Genomic DNA, 22022 nt, shown 5'->3' on the forward strand with positions numbered 1-22022 from the left:
CACAGGCAGTGCATGCCGACGTCGCGCTGATTCGAAACGCGCGCTGACACCATCTATTGACCACGTGGTACACCTTCGTATTGACCAGCAGACATCCGCCGCGCCGATTGGCTCAGTCGGTCACGTGTCTTGTACAACGTCAGTTTGGACTACTGTCTGCTGACAGTGTCACGGACGGACTCGTCGTCGGCTGTCAGCGTATGTTCGACGGGAACAAAGGATCTCGCGGGGGCCCGCTACGTTTCCTCGCTCCGTTCCATCATCGATTCTGAGATTTCTATCGCATCAAGATTCTGCCGAGATCCGTCGTCGACCGTGTCGTCGTCTCGTGACGATTCTCAACGTCGTGATCAGCCGAAATTCACGTGAGCAACTTTGCCTAACCCGCGAAACGTACTCGCAAGGCCCGGCGATCGCTCTTGACAGTTGGCCGTCACGGTGACGGCGTCGTCGGCAAATTATCGGATTGTTTGTCGGACATTGTCATTGACGCTGAAGGGCGCCAACGGAGAATCATCGACGAGGCATCGGGACTCGTTGGCCTCAGATAAATCTACCGAGCGCGGAATAGTCTCGATCTTTTTACATTTCTCGTCTTACCTCTCTTTCTCTTGCGCGCGCGCGAGAGAGAGAGAGACCTTTGAACCGAAAACAGTCGCAGATACATATCTTTCGCCGTGTCGAAGCACACTACGTTGATCGCGTGCTTCCTCTTGCCGCTAGAATCCGCGGCCTGTGGTGCGCGGACTTGGGACATGTACAGTATGAACTATATCGCTAAGATCATCAGTAACTTCCGCCTCTTCTATAACGAGATCAACGCCGCGACCCTCACCGGCGCGATCGACGTCATTGTCGTTGAACAGCCAGACGGTTCTTTTACCTGCTCGCCCTTCCATGTCCGTTTCGGCAAGCTTGGTGTACTTCGTTCCAGAGCAAAAGTGGTGAGTCTTTGAAGATTTTTATTCCGATGCCTTATTGTTGTTGCCTTAATTATTTAGTATTATATGTTCTGAAATATTTATTCTATTAAAATAACTATAATATTTTTAGCTGTTGTTATGAACGTACATTGTTACAGGTGGACATTGAAATAAATGGAGAGCCCAGGGAGATTCATATGAAACTTGGAGATTCCGGTGAGGCTTTCTTCGTAGAAGAAGTTCACTCAAATGGATCTCCAACGGACGCAGAAATCCCACCGCACTTGGCATGTTCGCCTATACCCGATGACAATTGCTTTCCACCAGCAAAATTCAATCTTTTATCAGATCTACCACCGGAACAGAGAGAGAAAATTCTCATAGATTCGGTTCTCTCGATAGAACGGGAGAAATGGGAGCAAATGTCCGCCTTGCCACCCGATCAACGAGAAAAGTTTCTAATAGAACAGTTCTCGGATCTTCCCGCGGAACATCGTGAGAAATGGCTTCAGATCGCTTCGCTAACCGCGAAGGAGCGAGATGAGATGTTCAAGGAAAGTTTTGGTACTATATCTACAGAACAGAAGCAGCAAATGATCAGGGAACAGTATTCCGCCTTGAAGACAGAGGATAAGGAGAAACTGTTCAAGGAGAACTTCCCTGAACTCTCGGTCGAACAGAGACAGAACTTTGAAAAAGCTCTGCTAAGCGATTGGAAGGAGAAAAATGAGAAGTGGGAAGAGAGCGATCTGAAAAATGAAGATGAAGATGAGATATTTGACATGGATGCGATCAACGACGAGCAACCGAAATCCGTAGTCTCTTGCCCAAAGTCTTTCGTAGCTGTCACCTCGACCGAGAGAATTCGCAAAATCAGTGTGGTGAAGAATGATTTCCGACCGATTACCGACGATCCTCAAAGCAGCAGCAAAGAAAAGTCAAGTGACGAATCGAACTCGTGTTCTAGCAAGAAGAATTCGAAGGAAGAGATTATTGAAGAAATAAAAAATAACAACTCAACCAAGAGAAAGCGTAAAAGGAAGAGCATTATGAAGAAAAAGGGCTCGCAGAGGAAAACTAGTAATGGCAGCAGCAGTCAGACAGAAATGAGCGAGACTGATGCAGTTGTCACGGAAGAATCGGTTAGTGAAACGGTGAGTGATATACTATTTTTATTGATTTCGATTTTTTGACTGTCATGTTTATGCATCTGTTTATTAAAGGGGATCACGCCAGTCATAGAGATTGAAAAGAAGAACAGTATCGTGGAACACGTGCCATCTTCTCAGGACATGCTTGAGAAACGACCCGAAACCGATTTTCACTTCTTCAGCGACTCAGAAGTTACAAAGTATATAATTTGTCTCGTAATTGTTGCTCGAAATATAATAGTTTCAAACGCAATATAACGCAATATACCAATTGATTGAAATTATGTGTTGAAAAGGAATAAGGATTCGAGACCAAGTTCACCCGTTCAATCGGACACGGAATTTGAAATGCGCAAGATCACGCAGGATGACAACGAGAGAGAAGACGATAAGGATCATCAGCAGAGCTGGAGATGGGGCGAGTTACCGAGTCCACCTCCAGAGCCGGCGCATATGTCGCACAGGAACTCGTTGAGTTCCGTAACGACAGCTAATCAGCCGAACAGTTAGTACAGAAGTTTGTCTTTGGTCATGTCTCTCTGATCACGATTACTCTGACGTCACGTTATATTTTTCTTTAAATTAAACGTAAAATACTATTGTCGGTAGTTTCTTCGTTACGTTCCGAGAGACTAATAATTCTGCTCCAATTCGTATAGTCGAATTTAACACGAACCAATGTTGTGAAATTTTCATCGTTTCTCCGAGAGAGAGAGAAAGAGAGAGAGAGAGAGAGAGAGAGAGAGAAGAATTGTCTTTCTCAATTTCTAACTCATACGCTCATACGCTTGATCGCTAACCGCTTTTTTAATGGCAGAAGATGCGCAACGATCTATGCTCAGTGGCATGTTCTCCTTTATGAAGAAGACTTCTCGCGTAAGACACAATCCGGAATCGGAAGGAATTTACCTTAGTGATCTTAATGCCGACGAACTGGACCCTGAAGTTGCCGCTCTGTACTTTCCCTCTTCGCATCGAGGCCCGACAGTGGCTAAAGGTATATGGTATCTCGCTTTTGCTTCAGCACGTTATATGTACAATTGAAACTAATTAACTACGCTTTTTTCTCACCTTTATATTAATAATATGCACTATTTTTACACGTTTAACAATATTTTTGGAGCATTAACCCAATTATTTTATAAGATTTATAAGGAAATTTTTATTTTCCAGAAGGAAAGGAATTCATTAGTCACTCTGAGCTAGAAATAAGATACTTGCAAATAACATTTGCTTTAATCTCAACTAAAATCAATTGATTGTTTTGTCTTTTACATTTTACATCCCATTATATATAAAATAAAATAAAATATATATTATATAAAGAAAATGCGCATATTTCCTTGTAGATAGAAAAGCAGTGGACGAGGAAGATACCGAATCGGGTAACGGACCGAGTTTACCTCAAAGTCCAAATAGTGTCGAAGGAGCGATCGGTGGGCCAAAGTCGCTGGACAGTGATTTTGAAGAACCAAAGCACACCATTTTCGATAATAACGTAGAAATGAGCATGTCCCTGTGTGGTGGCTTGGACAACGAGAATGGACCGTCTATCGAGGCTTTCCGCGAAAACTTGCTCCATTTCGAGGACGTTTCTGCTGATCCAAAACTATATGAAAATCCAAATTTGGTCGTGAAAATTAATGGGAAATTCTATAATTGGGCTACGGCCTGTCCGATCGTGATGACTTATGCCATTTTCCAAAGGCATTTGCCGCAAAACACAATCGAGAATCTATATGCGCAGTACGTGTCGTTGCCAATGCACGAGGACAAAAAAGAGCGTCAGAGCACCGGCGGCAAGCCCGAGAGTCGCAGCGGATACAGTTCGTGGTTCTCGTGGAGGCGTTCTACGCAACCTTCTAAAAAACCGCAGGACATAACTGCAGGTAAGACTCCAATTGTTGGCTTATTCAACGAATTTCACGTGCACAAGTGAATTGCGCTATTATTGAAAATTTAAAAAGTAGAAAAGAATTCTAATTAAATATGATTTTCATCGACTTTATTCGACAGCCGACGGAGTTATCGTGCAGACATCCGAGCAGTCTTTAGAAACCAAGACAACGAACGAAGAAATAGCCATTAACAAGTAAATCTTTATTCTTCGATTCTGCTTTTGTAAATCATGTTATTATTTAGGGTTTCTAATTCTCTGAATTATACTCTTCCACAGAGAAATGAAAATTCCACAACCCACAGACTGCTCAAATCCGATAGAAATGATGGAAACAAGATTGGCAACCGCGCCCGATGAAACTACTATGCTCACCAAGACTGAGAAAACACGCGAGGGAGAAGGTGAGGGGTATAGCGGCGGTGAAGACTCCGACAGTAATCAAAATGAACCGGCGGGTATTAAAATACCGATGGAGAGAAGATCGTATTACGAATCCACGGAGAAGTATCGTAAGACTTTGCGACTGTCATCCGAGCAAATAGTAAGAATTCCTTCTTTTGAATTGAATTTTATTGTCTGAAAAGAAATAAAAATAATTAAATTTAGGCGAGTCTCGGTCTAATGGATGGCGCTAACGAAGTAGTCTTCAGCGTAACCACTGCTTATCAGGGCACAAAACGCTGCAAGTGTCACATCTACAAGTGGAGATGGGACGACAAGATCGTTATATCCGATATTGATGGCACCATTACGAAATCCGACGTCCTGGGTCACATTCTACCGATAGTCGGCAAAGATTGGGCCCAATCAGGGGTCGCTCAGCTGTTCAGCAAGATCAAGGATAACGGCTATAAGTTGTTGTACCTTTCGGCGAGGGCAATCGGCCAGGCTGGAGGTACCCGAGAATACCTGAGGAATTTGAGGCAAGGGGATCTGACGCTGCCAGAGGGCCCGTTACTTCTCAACCCCACAAGTTTGATCTTGGCGTTTCATCGCGAAGTGATCGAGAAGAAACCGGAAGAGTTCAAGATATCTTGTCTGAAAGATATTCAGACGTTATTTCCAGAAGGGTCTAAGCCATTTTACGCAGGATACGGCAATCGAATAAACGTACGAGTATCAGATTAATTATCGCTTAAAATGAGTTATAAATTATATAATATTACAAATGATTTTGTCCATCTATAGGACGTGTGGGCGTATCGAGCAGTCGGCATTCCTATAATGCGGATCTTTACCATAAACTATCGAGGTGAATTGAAGCATGAATTGACGCAAACATTCCAATCTTCGTAAGTATTGCATTACTGTCATTGCGTTCATTATTAAAATAACAAATTTCTCTCTTCTAATAGCACGTAATGACAACCAAGTCGCAAGATAAAAACACGTGTACTTATCTATTATAATAGTAATGTAATTGTTAATTTATTTTTTCTATCCTTTCTTGATACTTGCTTTATTAATGTCACTCTATAAATGTGATGTGTTTTTTTGCTGCTAGATATGCACGACACTATTGCATTAGCTTTAGCCAATTGTACTAACTTTAGAGAAGTCGTAGTTGCAAATCTATGTAATTACAATTAATTTTATGACTTGTACGTTTTTTACAGATTTACGTAACGTCTAATCTTATTGCATGATTGTTGAATTTTCCTTCTTTACTTTCCTCTCAAGAATTTAAAATAGCACTTACGATTTGCATTTTTTGTAAATGTAAGAAAAAAAATATAATTTAATTACACTAAACTACAATAACGACTTAACTATTAAAGAATTAAGTTATTAGTTGAAAAAAAAACGCAGAAAAGTTTTGCGGAGAGTACTGATAGGCCTTCTGTGATTACAGTTATGCGCGTCAGTGCAATATCATCAATGAGTTGTTCCCGCCACAGCCTATACCAAACGTCTACTGATAGCGGCACAACCATAGCTAGAGTTTTTGTCGGGTGAATTAATCGAGTCGAATCGTAATAATTGAATAGTTGAATCACGTAATGTCAATAGTAGTCGATTGCATATTATCAACACAGCATTGCGTATTATACTTGCCACGTATAGTGCAAACTGCTCTCTATTTTCCGATAATTAATACAGTACAAAACACATAGTTTTATTTGCAAACCGGAACCGGAAACAAATTAGGCACTTTATAGTATTATCGTAATATATATTTTGAGATGTAATTGGTTGTGCATCAACTTCTACCTATGATTTATATTATAGGGTAAGCACTTGTTTTGTACACTTGCTTTTCATGGTTGAAGCTTCATACGCTTTTTAGTTTCAACTATTCTAGCGACTCATCACTGGAAACAATATACATTTTCCATTCGTTCCGTACAGCAATGGGAAAAGGGTGATGTTAATATCATGACATTTTTTGCTCATGGTTCATCGTGATTTATGTAACATACAGTTCTCATTAATTTTTCTCGTAGCTCACATTATATTGTGTGTGCGTGTGCGTGTGCGTGTGCGTGTGCGTGTATGCATCAATCTATCTTAAATATATCACATCATGTAGACTTTATATCTGAATCCAACTAATATTTAACATTTATATCACACAAGGCATTCATTTCACAATGCAGTATAATATGTTTATTGTACGTATTATTGTACGTATAAAGAAATATTTCGATCGATGAAAATCTCATATTTCTTTATCGATTCGTATTGATACATTTTTCAGAAGCGAGACATAAGCACATATTTTTCAGCCATACTGACAAAGGCTACGAATGCATTTTATAAATCGATTAATTTCCAATTTTTGTTTCTTATCTCGTTACAGATATTCAAACATGAGTTTCATCGTTGATCATGTATTCCCGACGTGGCGAGAAGACGCAACTGACGAATTCAGTAACTTTGCGTACTGGCGGGATCCGATACCGGAATTGCCGAAACTCGAGGACCTTCTTCAGGCTCAAGCTCAAGTTACCTAAGGAACCTAACATATTTTATCCTGCAACAGTCATTCGCTTGCATTACGAATAATATCGTCATATTTAGCTAACTTTTATACCTTGTGCATAGAGCGTGGTGACCTTGACGGGTGTGATTGTCCAATATAGCACGTTCGAGATTTGCCCCTTTTTCTGGACGTTAGACTTATTATAGATATTAAGTAGATATTAAGTAAAGTTATGTTTGGAGAGATATAAAATTTATACAGCAATACTTTATCATGTAAACTGTACAGTGAATTTTATTGAGATATACCGTGAACATTCCAGCTTTTTTTGTTAAAGATTTTTGTGTTGCGTGTAATTGGATTTAATCTCACCAGTCAATGTCGATGGCGTAGCCTAGTAACTAGATATCGTACAAATACATACGAATGCTTCACGATATAATTGATGTATAAGGCGAGTCTTTCACTATGCACCGTGCTTGATAATATATGCAAGCTCCCCCAAGATGATACTTATTGTCGAATCAGTGTAAAACATTTTGGAAACGGGTAACAGAGAAATTCTTACTCCTGTGCGCAACGCGCATATTCATGATATAATGCTCATCCTGCTAGAAAGCCTTACTTGTCATTCCACATACATACACACATATGCACATCAACAAGACGACAACAAGAAGTTTTATACGAGCTAATTGTCCACCTAAATGGCATAAATTTTCTACGTTGAACTGTGTTGAGATATTGCTTAGCAATCGATAGTAAGGGATCATTGTGTAAGGCATAAGGCTCAGTGAACGGATAGTTAAATATATTTACCGCTTACGTTCCTTATATTTTTTGAGAATTGTAATTTTAGATAGCTATAATTTATTTTTGTATGAGATCTCGATTAAGTTAGTGCGTGCTGTGAAATTGCCATATTCTCAAGAAGAAAGTTATCATTTACATTGTGATATTTTGATCAAATTAGGAATTACGAGGTAGATAATATATGTAGATAGATGGTTTTCTTTCAACAGGTTGCAATATAATATATACAAAGTTATCCTTTATTTCGTAAATAATATGTGACGATAGTTTCTATTTGTTATTTAATTATCTTGTAATCGTGAGATTGTCGTTAATACATGCTACCAACTTTGCTTTCAATCCTTCATACGTTACCTAAGATGTATAATCGATTTGTAAATTTAAGTTATCATTATTTTAGCTCGGTCGAAAGAAATGATTCGATGTGAGTAATAAAGTTGACGAGTTGGCTCTTCATGCTTCCCGAATTACGCTGTTGAAGCAATAAAGATACAACTATGTCCAACCAAAGAAGATAACGCTACAATCGTGATAAATTATCTTACTAGTTGATAATGTATTCACTTATAGAACAACGAGACAAGAAGATTTAACAAATGAAACACGAATAGCTTTACAAGTATCTTTATTTAGGCAAACGTGATGGCACGGAGTGACAAATTTACGACGATAACAAATATTGTACAGATTTTCTATCTTCTTGATTTAGAACAGACTTTAAAATAATTATTTATGTTATTTTAATATATATTGTGTGTGTGTATATATATATACATATATGTACATATATATATATATATATATATATATGCGACATGTGTTGTAGTGCATAATTGTAATTATTTAATATTTAGTATTACTCTATCTTTTTTGTTAAATTATTTTATTCTTGCTATAAATAAATTTCGACAAAGTCTGCTTATAATTTCTTTTATTTGCAATTTATTTGTTACAAAATTTGTTTATTACACTGTCATGACATACATAGCCATACTTCAATGTTATACAAAATTTTTCAATACATGTAGCATCAAAACTTCGAGATAACATTATATAAAAATAAATATGTTGGTGTAATAGCACTTAATGGACGTGACATCTTTCTATTTTCTAAGTGATCTAATTTTTATGAGTGCGCAAATAATATTTAGGAATTATTGAAAGATAATGTAGCATCGACATTAAATTTCACGTTCATCAAAGTAACACATTATTTGTAAAATGATCTCTTCATCATGATACATTTCATTCAATTCAGTTTATTTAGTTCTTATCTTAGCAATATTGGAACCTCGAAGCTTCTATATGTAATAAATGTACGTTCTGTACTCTTTAGAATCATAATAAAAGCATAAACATGGCTATTGCATCATAATTTAAGTAGCATTATTTTCTGCAATATATAACGTATTAATATTTGCTTGATCAATTTTATTTTTATCAAACCGATATAATACGAATTCTGTTAATTGCAACGTTACATTTGATCATGTACTAATTGAAATGTTTCTATTTATTATACCAAATTACATTTTATTCTTCATATTGCTTCTATAAAAATGTGTACGTTAAATGTAGTTTCAGAATGATTTGAACGACCTTGCATTTATCGATGTATTGATTTTACTCGGCCATCGAGTCTTAATCTAAAATGTTTAACATTTTACGTGTCATATATTTATGGTGATATTTCAATATTAATAATTATATTCACACTCAACGTTGCACACACAGAGTTACTCAAATGCAAATATTTTACTTGATTTTACCAATTGTGTACCTCATGTTTTAATTTTTGCATATTTTTTCTTGTAGTACCTTCATTGTCTGAATACTCTAAGGACTCGATAGAAGATGTACTGTGCCTGTTATCAGAATTAAAATCAAAAACTACTTTGGATGCATCGCTATTGCTAGCTTGGTTCCTGGATGTATCCCAATACCAATAATATATGGCCTAAAAATAATTAATGAAATTTTTAATGAATAAAATTATCATGTAAATGATATAAAATATGATAGGGTATGATAAAATGTTTTAGATAAAAATATTTAAATATATTAATTATCTACTCTCACCCATAATATACCAATCGTCCAAAATACAGTTAAAGCTAGTATTTGCATATTTTACACAATCAGCATAAGTTTTAATTTATCAATTTTACGTAATTGCATTTATTGTTTAAAATACTAAAAATTTTGACACATTTAAATTATCGATTATTTAATACTCATTTGTCATTTCTTAGGCATCATAAATTGATAATTTCATGATAAGTAAACGGTATGTCCCGTGCTTGTAGATTGGGCCGTAAATCTTTCTCAGTATTTTCCTCTCAAAGGCCCTAAGACGTTGCTTACTGGCCTTGCAGAGTGTTCATGTCTCAGAGGAGTATACCAGGATAGGCCGAATCAACGTTTTATAATTTTATATGGACCAATAATTTCTGTAAAATTACTGAATCAAAGTTATAAAAATAATATATTAAAATAATTTCGCGCGCGCGCGCGCACGATACATGTTTGAAAATACATTAAGTATGTATCAGAATTTGTACGCTTGCTCTGATGTTGGAACAATATCCTTCTGACAAACCGTATATAACAGCTTAATCAAAGTCTTAATTCCCTGTTGAATATGATGTAGACATATCTATAATTTCTTCAACTGTAGTTCTATGCTGTGTTGAAATTGTCGTAATGGTTCTTTGGGCATTTCTACTAACTCAATAAGTGTCACGAACTCAAAATGTACATAATTCATCTTTTCATATTACTCTGCCCATTTTATTATCTACATACATGTATGAAATGAAAAATACAATGCAATACAAAAAATGGATTAAGCATGCAAATTAATTCGGTGCTTTTATTAAAAAAATTGAGCTTTTATTACAAAAAACTAAAAACTAACATGTCTATCTTTGAGATATTTGCCATCATATTCTAATACTTTCATCCATCTATCAGACAGCTGACAAATCCCCTTTTAAGAAAAAGAAAGAAAAAACTCATCCTTTTTTTCTTCAAAAAAGTTTTTTAAAAAAAGCACCGAATTAATTCATGTCATATAATGAAGCTATTAATTTCGTTTCGACAAAATTATAGCAATTTTAACAAAAATATTTAAAATGTCTTTATAGAGATTAAAATGATTAAATTAATATCTTAAAAAGGACTATTAGAAAATGTATAATAAAATCTTGAAAAATTACTTTTTTTGTCTCTTTTTGACTTTGGCATCTACAAAAACGAATTTTTTTATTGAGTAAAAAAGTCTATAACAGAATTATTATTAATTCATACTGGAATGCAATATACGTAAAGAATTTGTACATTCGCCGTCCACATGCGTTTCGAACTATAATAAAAATATAATAGAGAGAGAGAGTAACATTTATGGAAAATTGAAATAAATTGGAACAAGCTTCTACAAGTTCCACAAATATATACCTAGTCAAAAAAAGAAATAAATGTGGCAATCAAATTCGTTTATGTCTTCTATAAAACATCTATATTGCTAACATAACTCCATAGACATATGCAGAATTCAACAAGCGCATACTATCGTAATAGCACGGTGCAAACGTATTTTTGACTTCCATTTGTAAACGATATGTTATATAGTTTTTCTCAGAGAAAACATTTTTCACATATCCTTTGGAATATTATTGCGCGCAGCAAACAAACTATTTTTGTAACCTATATATTTAGAAAGATAATCACTTTCCTCGCAATATTTTTCTTAATCTTTAAGAAACATACTTGTTAGATTATTTGAAATATTATTATAACTTCTAAATTAATTGTTTTATTTCAAATTTAATCTCTAAGAATTCATTAAATTTTATTTAATTAAATCTTTATCTACTTTTTATAGTAATATCAAATTCAAACTTGGTTCACAAATATATTTCGAAAGATTCATTGATTAATTAATTTTTCTCCATTTATCTATTTTTGTTCAGGATTATTTGCGCTTTCAACAATTATGCTCCAACAATATCCGCTCGGGCAATCACGCGATTCAAATGGGCGCGGTGCGGCGCAGCGCACCGGAAGCAGACGTGCGAGCGCCTGGCAAGATGGTGGTTTCCGTTGGTCGCGCCAGTGCATTCAGCGAGATCGTAGTTAACGGTAGCCGTTGAACACGTCGAAAGCTCGGTTTTCCAGGCCGCTTACAGCACTTTCAAAGGTGAGTACCTCGATATTGTCGTCGCTCTCCTATCGTCGTGATCGCCGCGGTCGCCACCACCATTACGTACCGCGACACGGCGAATTACGCGACGTGCGCCGTAATGCCGCCCGTGTGAACCCCGTAGCCGTACGGCTCGACGGTATTCGATGGTTCGCTCGTGGATCAGAATCTCGCCGGCTGTAACTGCGCATCGTCCGCTTTTTTTGCGTGCTCGTTACGACTCCCTTCGACGAGACCGAATTGTACGGTTTTTCGGGCTGCGTGACGGGATGACCAGTTCAACGAGACACGGACGGTTCGTCTCCCGGCCCATTCGTCTCCTCGCGTTACATCGCGTGATCGACGATCTGAAAGTAGCTACGTTGCTGCATCGATGACGCGCGCGCGGCGAGAGAGTGAGAAAGAGAAAGATCAAGAGAGAGAGAGGAAAACGCAGCGGCTGTCGTCGTTCCTTCCGACCGCCATGTTGCTTTCGCGGCCGGCGACGAATTCCACGCACGTTGTACAACTACGTCGAGGAAAAGATATTTCACGGGTGATATCGCCGTGGCCTGCTGATTATCAGCGACGCGATAGCCGAGATGGAAGGTGACGACGCGAGAAGCCGGGGCGATGCCTCGCCCGACCATTCACATCGATCACTTTTTCCCTCTCTTTATCTGTTTGTCTCTCGTCTTCTCTCGCGAGGTTCTTTTAATCCCTATTTACACAGAATGCTCCGTACACACTCGTAATGGTTGTTACTTATCGTTATGTGAGCATAAGGTGTTCTTCATTTTGCTACGGTTGAGAATATTCTCAGCATTTTCACGCGAGTAGGTTAATTACGCGATACGTAAATTACGCAGTAGGCGACTCATTTTTATCGATAAAAGTTGATCGTAAAATCGATCGTGCGAAATAAAAATGTGTTTTTAACTTTGCATTGTCTGTAACAACGTGTATACGATCTCTACGTGAGAAATAATTTTGCTTAATGGAGCACACACCGATCGAAAGGTTGTCCACCTTTACTTTCCGTGCGTTTTGCACGTGTATGTGTGTACAGACGGATAAATATGTAAAGCGAGGTAACATGTGAAGCTATGTTGCAAAAGTACTCGCGCTATACACATTGTTCATTTCCAAGAAAACATTTTTATTGATTGTAAGAATATGAATGGTTTTTCAAAAATCCAGAAATCTAACAAATAAGCGTATATTTTATTTATTTTATTTATGATTTTGGTTATAGATAAGTGAGAAAAGATCAATTTGTTGCCAAGAATATTATTATTGCTTGACAGCGGGAAACTTAATTGTTAAATAAACTTTTATAATTAATAAAAAAGACAAAAATTTCACATAAAAATCACATTTCCTTGTAGCACACTTTCTTTTACGTTACAAAATATTGCAATGGGTAGACAGTAATTATTCTTTCTGTTATTATGCTCATAATAAAACTTTTTATATCGACAATTAATAATATTGTACCATTATCCGTCACGTAACCAATCTACGATCTGGATATGTCACAACGTCCTTCTTCGCAACTTTCTTTCCATAAGATAACGAGACTGAATATTAATGATGAGCGAGCGAAAATTGGCTCTTTGATAATGACGCTTCGTTCAATATCACTTTGACGAACGAATCTCCCCCTCAGAAGCTTTAGCAATCTACGATTTAGATGTATAATGAATGGTGTTATCAGATTATCTGTTCGCGCTTTCTGGGTGGTTTCCGTCCACCTTGCCTCTAGGTCATCGAACAGTCGATGAGGTCTACTCTTTTCACCAAGGCCGACACCCTCCTACTCTCCTTCGTCTTACCTCCGTTGATCTACGTATTTGCGTAACGAGCGAAGGCCTCATCTGTGTCCTGGAGGCCATCGCATTCCTCACTTTCGCAGCGTTCTTGCGATCACTCGCGATTATCGTCATTCATTCGTTAACAACTTTAACGCTGACTGATCGTAACCGATCTACCTATGCATTTGCAAGGACGGATGTAATGTATCTGTACACAATATATTATAGTATCAAAAACATTTAAAAATTTATACAATTTTTATTTGAACATATTAAGAAAAAGTATTTTTCGAATTATATGCGATCGAAAAATTTTAATTCAACTTTTAGATTAGAAAAATCAAAAGATTTGGAAGTAAAGAATGACATTTAAATAAAATCTTAAGAGGTTTAATTCCAAATTGTTAAAAATGTACGCCTTTGTGTTTTCGAATATTTTGTATCTTGCGGAAAATAAAAGGCGTTGATATTTTTCCATTCCACGCGCTAATGGTCAAATGAAAATACAATTTCGCACGTGTACATCTTTCTGTATGCAACATAGGAATTGAAAAAAAAATAACAAAGTCGCAAAGGATCAAAGAAACACGATACTTTGCGAGGCTCGTGATTGTGAACCATTGTCAGATTCTCGGGAAGCGAAACGCGCGAGTTAATTGGGATTGATTGGGATGTATCAGTTGCGGTGCAATCCGGTTAGAGCAGATGCGACCAACTGCGGGATGCAGGTGAGATCCGTTTACTAACGTGTTCTCGAGAACATGATAGCTCCTGTAGTGGAGGAATTGCTCTTCTAATACTTCTTTGCTTTCTTTGAATGATCCGTTCATCGAAAAATCCGCAAAATCTGCTGTGACGGTAAAATACTTGACGATTTGAAGACGATAAGAAATCTTATTGGAAAGCTTATTTGAAAAAACTTATTTAATTTATCTATGTTATGTTAATCCATAACAGTTATGATTACAACATCCAACATTGATCGTACTGATTAGTGGTACAAATAACTATCTGTTTGTTTAATTCAATATTGCGATAGACATATACGCGCATATGGATATTATACATGCTTTGCGTATCCTGGGAATGCTCACAGCAATTATTGCGGTCGCCATACTGCATTTGCTGTACAACCGGTGTATTAATTTAATCAAAGCGCTTTGGAGCGTTAATGGCTATTCTGTTACGTTATTCATCATAATGTTGAGCTATCACGTGAAGCACGTTTGCCTCTGATATTCTTAATTGGTAAGTTAACGATTAGTCCAGTGATGAGTTTGGCATTTCGACTGAAATCGAATTATCAGGATTTAACGAGCGATACAAGTCTATGCTATTTATGTTATGTTTTACATAACGATGCCAGCTTGTCAATCAGCTTTGATTTCAGATGAATAAAGCGAAATGTCGAAATTGTGTACGTACATTTTGCCTATTGCTGCATCAATCTGTTTGATTGCTAATGCGAATTATGTCGCAATCGATCAACTTTGTTAGTAGTTTATGTTCGCAATGTAATTTACAGGCAATTAACGTAATTTTGCGAGTTTTTAATTAATTATATATTTTTTTGGTCATGAATTTAATTTTCAAGCTAAGCTCTATTATTTTTTATAACTTTGTATTACTACTTTAAACCCGCAATAGGATGGGAAACTATTTTTATTTAAAATAATTATTAGAAATAGATAAAACTCTAAAAGTGTCGAATTAATTTATACATCCAATAAAAGTCGTAAAAACTGTAATCATTGTATCATTAACATGTGTCATTAATGTAATTTTGTTAATGTAGTTTTGAGCTTTTAATTAATTTTATTTTTTGTTCAGACATTAAAATATGTTGTTTTTGCGACATCTTTAATCAAGAAATTTCAAACGCGTACTCTGGATACACGATCGTAAATTGTGAATTATTTAATGTCGTTAAGAATGAAGTTATAATGAGGGAGTGACGTTGTTAATAACGAATAATTAAAAAGTTCAAATCAAAAATAGTTTGTACAATGTTTTTAATTTTACCGAAGGGATTGCAATCTCTGACGTGTTATCGATTTACGTCAATATTTTTAGCCGTACATGTGCAATCGCGTCTATTTGCTTTAACACGTAGTCTGTTTTAAGGAATATTATTTACATGCCGCAATGATTGGATTATTATTTTTACGCCTTATACTCTCTCCAATAAAAAGTTTGATTTCGAAATTGTTTGCAGAATTGTTATTAAAATGTGTTAATAATTGCACGTTACGTTTGACGTGGTAATAATCACAAATTCACTTTCAAAGAGCAAATTCAATCACGTATTGCGTCCTTTTCTCTAGCACAGGCGGATTTTTTATGGATTTTTTTTTACATCTATGTGAAGTGTTTTGCGAGCTCTATTATAACGGAAATTATTGAATTTGATTTAAACGAAAAAAAGACAGATTTCTCTGTTAACTCCGTTCGTGGAAACGTTCGACGATTGGCAGCGCGTTAATGGATCTGAAAATCGCGTTTCTGCGCGGTCGGCCGTAATGATTATTCCATCTGCGGGTGGAATTTGACTTGACGCGAGCTCATTTCCTGCTTGGAAAGCGACGTCCATAATCGGAATCGCACCGAGTTCATTCAAGAAAGTTGCATTCATTCGGTCTCCCACGCCATAGATTCATTTAGCCCAAATGCTGCTGGCATCTCCGTGTGTGATAACGAATTTTCAGCGAGTTTACGTCGAATGTGATGAACGCTAATAATAGTAATAATGGTTCACGTTTGTAACGCGAAATGACTGACAATCGTGAAAATTATAGCCTTGTATTGCTATTCGTTGTAACAATTTGATTGTTGCAAAAGACTTTTCAGTTTGGCTTTTGGACGGAAAAGATTGCAGCAGTTTTAGTATCTCTGCATATATCGAAGAATATTTCAATTAATATTTGAAATGAGGAATTAAAAGGAAAAGTAGCCAATATATCACCGATTCGATATGCGATATTGTTATCGCGCGATTATCTCGTCGTACGTGAACGGATGCGTTGATAAAAGATTGATATGTGTGCACATGTGATATGCGTGTCAAAATTCGCTGGGATCGCCGGATTGTAAAACTTCGACGTTGCTTGTAACAATTGCGATGCAATTAGCGTCTCGTAGTTACGTTTCATTTGCACGACCGTGTGTCGCGTTATACGCCGCGGGAGTGGTGTTAATTATCGTGCATCAATTAGTCCTACGTTTCGAGCGAGTTTTGTCATTATCGTGTGTTTCCTCCCGCCCTCGAGATGAGACCCGTTGTCGAAATTGTTTCGGATGTGAAATATGCCGCTTTGAGGTACCTACTGGAAATTCGTTTCAATCGATATATAACTCAACAAGGGAACACTTTGTTCGTACATTTTGGGATAAAAAAGTAACTACAGTGGATGATTGGACGCAATGTTGCCGTATGTGAAATTTTACTTTATAACTATCTTGTTGGAAGTTTCACACAAAACACCGTCAGAAAGTGACTACTCGTTTTATCGCAAAAATTCGATATTACGATATTAATAACAGTATGAGATTAGTCATTAGTGATTTTAATGTTTAAAAGAATTATTTGTAATCTACTTTAATGTTTCCAATTTTGCGAATACCAACAATTAATGAAACATATATCGCAGAAACATAAGTTCCCCCTAATACGCGCAAATTGAGTGCAATTTCAGAATATCAGAGTCTGATGGAAATGTAATGAAACGTAGTACGATATTATCAGAAGAACATTATAAATTAACCGAAATATCAAAGTGTCTCTCTGAAATTGTTTGATGATACAAAAGACTTTAGAATCATGTCATTAATTCGTCATTACGCAGATAAGATTTTCGTAGAACGTACGTACAGTTTTTACGACTCTTAGATGTGTAAATTAATTCGATGCTTTTAGTTTTATCCGTTTCTAATAATTATTTTAAATAAACATATTTTCCCGTTCTATTGTGGTTTTAAAGTAGTAATACAAAATTATAAAAAATGATATAGCTCAGCTTGAAAATTAAATTCATATTTTTGTGTAAATAAAGTTTGAATTTTGTAAGAAAAAGCATCCAATTAATTTACTCACGTAATGCACGAATTTCATGCTTAATGACCATGTGTAACTGTATGTACTATTCCCTGTGTCCGCAGTGAGGAATGGTCGGTGTTATCTAATTAATTAATATTTCACGGTTTATTTTGTCAGAAAAAAAAATCGCGTTGGGTAATCGTGGGTTAGCACAGACGTGATAACAGATATTGCGTAATAACACGAGATGATTAAGAAGAGGCATCAATCAGCATGTAACCGGTTGCATAATATGTCTGCGGTGGAAGGGTAATCTATTAAATTGACAGTTTCGTTACCGACGAAATCTATCGAGTTATTGATTCATGCCGATAATAGTGGATTAAATGGTTAGAGAAAATAAATCCCAAATAAGCCGATTGGCTCCCATCTCTTAGAGAGTGTTTTATTCGAGAGAAAGAATTCTATTATAATAGTAACATAAAGATGAAATGAGGTAACATACTTCAAAGATACTTCAAACGATGATGGAATCAAGAATTTACATTGAATATGTAACTGTGAAGAAAATAAATTTAGTCGAATATTATTGCGAAACTATTATATGATTGCTATGATATATCTATTATGATATATCTAGTATTATCAGAACTTGTAAAATATGTGACCTGCAAAATAAGAATTGTTGACATGTTTGAACTATAAAATAAATCTATGAGAATACTAAATTTATAAAACTAAAGATCTATAAAATCTTTAAGATTTAAATACATTTATAAAGTAAACGATTCATAAATTGTAAAAGAAGGAGATGTATGGTTTTCACTCAGTTATCTTTCCAATCGCGGAATTCTTGGTCTTCTTCTCTGTTGATGCGTGGAAAAAGCGTACAAACACACGCCCTCGCAAGCCAATCTTATTCAAACTCAGTTTGATAATTCTGTCCGACAGATCGCATTAACGATCTCTCCGGGAAGGGTAGCGCACACTGTAAAAATGTGAGCGCGAGAGAAAAGTCTCTCTGCTTGCTTTTAAAAAACGCTTTTAGCGCACCGACTGACGCTCGGCATTCATCCTAAGCTTGCCGAGAAAATTAGCTGGCCCCTCTTGTAACCGGCCTTCCCTGTCGGCACTTGTACTGTATTTCCGGAAGAATGAAGAACAGGAAGAAGAAACTCTTCTCTTGTTCACCTCCTTCTTCTTTCTTGGGGAATTTCTATGGCGATATTTGCAGATTGAATAGTGCGATGTTTCTCTCACGCTAGTTTTAATTAAAACAGAGTACAGAGGAGAATACTTTCCAAGGTGAAGGTCTAAAAGCGCGTTCTAGTTTAATTTGCTATTTTTGATACAAAGAATATGCTTGTGTGATCTTTTAACTACGGTGTAGGATATTAGCTTTTATTAAATTATAAATATCTTCTACATTGTTATTAAACTTAATGATATTCTTTTTATGATGGTTTATATAAGTTTTACTTATTAAAATTATTTAAATAATAACGTGTAGACTTTTTGTATGAATAGTAGTAATTTTAGGCTAAGCTTTCTCTTTAGAAGACTCTCGGTCTCATTCGCAGAATACCCGCGGTCTCAAGGTTGCATCCTGGATCGTTACTTGCATGAGGACCGTATCGCGACCCGTCATCTCTCGTTAATTAGTACTTGAGCGAAAACGGATTAGGATCGAGTGCTTAGGGAATGGCGAACCGGTCGCGGTGTAAATTAGAGAGCTCAGTATAATCCGATTGCACAGTAGCGATGTATGTTTCGCCTTGCAGTTCGAAGATTGATTTGTTCGATTACGTGGTAAACTTCGTTCTGCCGTCAATCAATCCCATTTACGTCAATCATGAATCTCAAACGTGAATCTTTGAATGTTTGATTTTTCTCCATTAAATATAAGAGATTATATCTTTTTTTATCCCACTAACTTGATTTGTAGGCAAGTATTATGGAATAATATTTCCAGAATTAAGCATATTTTAATTATTAAAATAAAAATTCGAAAATTCTAATTATTGTTTTATCATAGTTAATATCTTCGTTATATAAATTTGACATTATTAGAGTCTCAGTATCAGAACGAAGGTGATCCTGACTTATCGGCAATAAATTTTCCATTGCATTCCGAAATAAAATTTCACGTTATATGCGCAGCATCCCACATGGGAGCGAGCGTTATTCGCGAACGCGTGCGAATGACGTGTCCGTGACGGCAGAGCAACCGCGTGCGTGACTCACGTCGAGAAATACACGGAAACCGCGTACGGAAATAAAATCGTCGAAAAGAGAATTGTCGCGAGAGCACCGCTCGCCGTGCATATGATCCGTAATTAGAGTCGAGACTATGAACGTAATAGACCCCGCGATAGCCATTGAGCCATCCTCAAAGCTTGTAATGTTAATTTCAAAGCGATCTTCCGTGTATGCATGCGTATATTTTATCTGTTAAGCGAAATTGCTACTCTGTTCTGTAAGGGCTTTCGTAGTCTATCGGTTTAATGAAATAGAATCTTTCTATTTAAAAAGATAATCTTTATTATATCTTTATATATCCGTATCAGACGAAACTTTTGATAGCTTTTTCCCAATTAAATTGCGATGTATATCTAAATCATTCGCTCTAAATAAAATTACATTAATTAACGAGTGCTATTTACGCATGAACAATAATCGATTCCTACGATGGCAGTAATGAATAAATTATAGTAAATTGATCTCGATTGCCGTTGTTGACCACATGGTTAATATAATCAATTTTGCAGTAAAGAATATATTTGTGGGTATTTGATTAGAGTAAAAAAGAAAGCGATTAATTCCAGTAGGGATGAACGGCTCTAATTAATGTACCTAAATGACATTGTCGTCACAAACATCCCTCATTTCGATATTCGCAAAAGAAGACTATGTTTCCATTTAATCAAAATGTTTAAGTGGAATCGCAGGGTACAATGTTTGCGCGAAAATTTTGCTCCATACAATAAATCGCATTTGGACATAAAAGAATTTAATTTCACTCGGCGAACGTAATTATCGTGGAATTAGAAGTTTGAATGTACTTTCCTTCCGTTAATTACACATCGCGCTTTACTCTACATTAAAGTAAATATTATCTTATCGAGACGATTTTGTCGAGAAAATCCATGTCTAAAGTTCAGCAAGGCTGATGAAAGTTTTAAAAAAAGTAAGATTGACGAAAAGTAAAATCTATAGAAATTTTCACACATTGTTGAGAGACGGGAGAGACGTGAATCGACGTCTTGCATTTTCTAAACGTTGAAAACGGAAGATGGTAATTCACATCTTGTGCGCAAATCGTTATTGTGTGAATAATAATCATTACATTTATATGATTTTGTGTTTGTAATGGCATTATAGACCCTTAATTCAGTTTGACATATTTTCCAAAAATGTGCAGGAACTATGAGACAAGATCCATTTCACACTATGCCATCAACAATGTGTTAAAAGACGATCGAGAAATAATTTTATTCAGCTGGAAATGATGTTGTTTCTTTTTTTATCGAGAGCAATCTGGAGATTGCGCGGATCGACAACAGTCTTGCGCCGTGAATAATCGGACGTAAGCTCTCTCACTTGCCACGGGGAGAGAAGAGAGGGGTGGCTGTAAATCCTCGCGTTTCAACTTACACTACGCGCAGAAAAACACGCGCCGTGCATGCGTGGAGATTCGTGTTAAATCGCGGAATGTAAGTGCACGGGCTTGACATCAGCCGCTATTCCAAGCCGAGTGACGCACTACTATCTTTCGCCAAGTCTGCCATGCGTCCACGTACGCGCCCGTCGACCGATACAAGCCGGTGTGCGTGCACGTGCGTAACGTAAAAGCGCTCGCGTGCAGCAGTCTCTTTTTCCGGCCGGTTCCCTCGAACAAGAGGGAATAAGAGAGGACGAGAGGGACATCCCTGGTGATCAGTTTCTCAACATCCTACGTAGCACGCGATATTCGCGGGATGATTTGACCCTTATGATTCCAATTTATCTTGAGCATCAAAAGGTATTTATAGAATCCTGGGAGGGTATGTCGTATTGATGAGAAAGCGATTGATTATATTCTGGAAAAGAAAATATTAAAAATAAAAATTTATAATATATATAATGTTACATACTTTAGAGATAGGGAACATTAACATTTCTGCCGGAAACTTAAGCTGAGGAAAATGTGTCTTTATCTTTTACAACGTGTACAAATGACAGAAAATCACTTCAATGTTGTTCAGATACATCCTGGGGAGATGTTCTAGGAGTACTTGATGAGTAT

The 22022-nt window shown here is 36.6% G+C and overlaps 2 protein-coding genes across 3 annotated transcripts in view; both read left to right on the plus strand.

The window, feature by feature from the left end:
- Window positions 1-4: 4 nt before the first annotated feature.
- Window positions 5-8285, plus strand: LOC105276539 (phosphatidate phosphatase LPIN1). The gene is made up of 11 exons (XM_020030749.2): window positions 5-944; window positions 1082-2077; window positions 2147-2274; window positions 2371-2579; window positions 2892-3071; window positions 3424-3963; window positions 4091-4166; window positions 4251-4515; window positions 4581-5084; window positions 5163-5266; window positions 6775-8285. Exons 1-11 carry the CDS (start codon window positions 756-758, stop codon window positions 6926-6928), a joined length of 3345 nt encoding a protein of 1114 aa, XP_019886308.2. The 5' UTR covers window positions 5-755; the 3' UTR covers window positions 6929-8285.
- A 3507-nt stretch (window positions 8286-11792) lies between these two features.
- The window catches only part of LOC105276533 (14-3-3 protein zeta), a 49472-nt gene continuing 39242 nt past the window's right edge, over window positions 11793-22022 (plus strand). The window contains exon 1 of one of the 2 annotated variants that reach the window (XM_011334236.3): window positions 11793-11908. Coding sequence is in view for 1 of the 2 variants with exons in the window: in XM_011334232.3 (XP_011332534.1) it covers window positions 21729-21758 (30 nt within the window). In the remaining variant the exon portion in view is untranslated. Of the gene's footprint in view, window positions 11909-21713; window positions 21759-22022 lie in introns of those variants that run through there. The other variant, XM_011334232.3, reaches the window with a different exon arrangement.

This window comes from Ooceraea biroi, chromosome 6 (assembly GCF_003672135.1).
Source record: "Ooceraea biroi isolate clonal line C1 chromosome 6, Obir_v5.4, whole genome shotgun sequence".
NCBI lineage: Eukaryota > Metazoa > Arthropoda > Insecta > Hymenoptera > Formicidae > Ooceraea > Ooceraea biroi.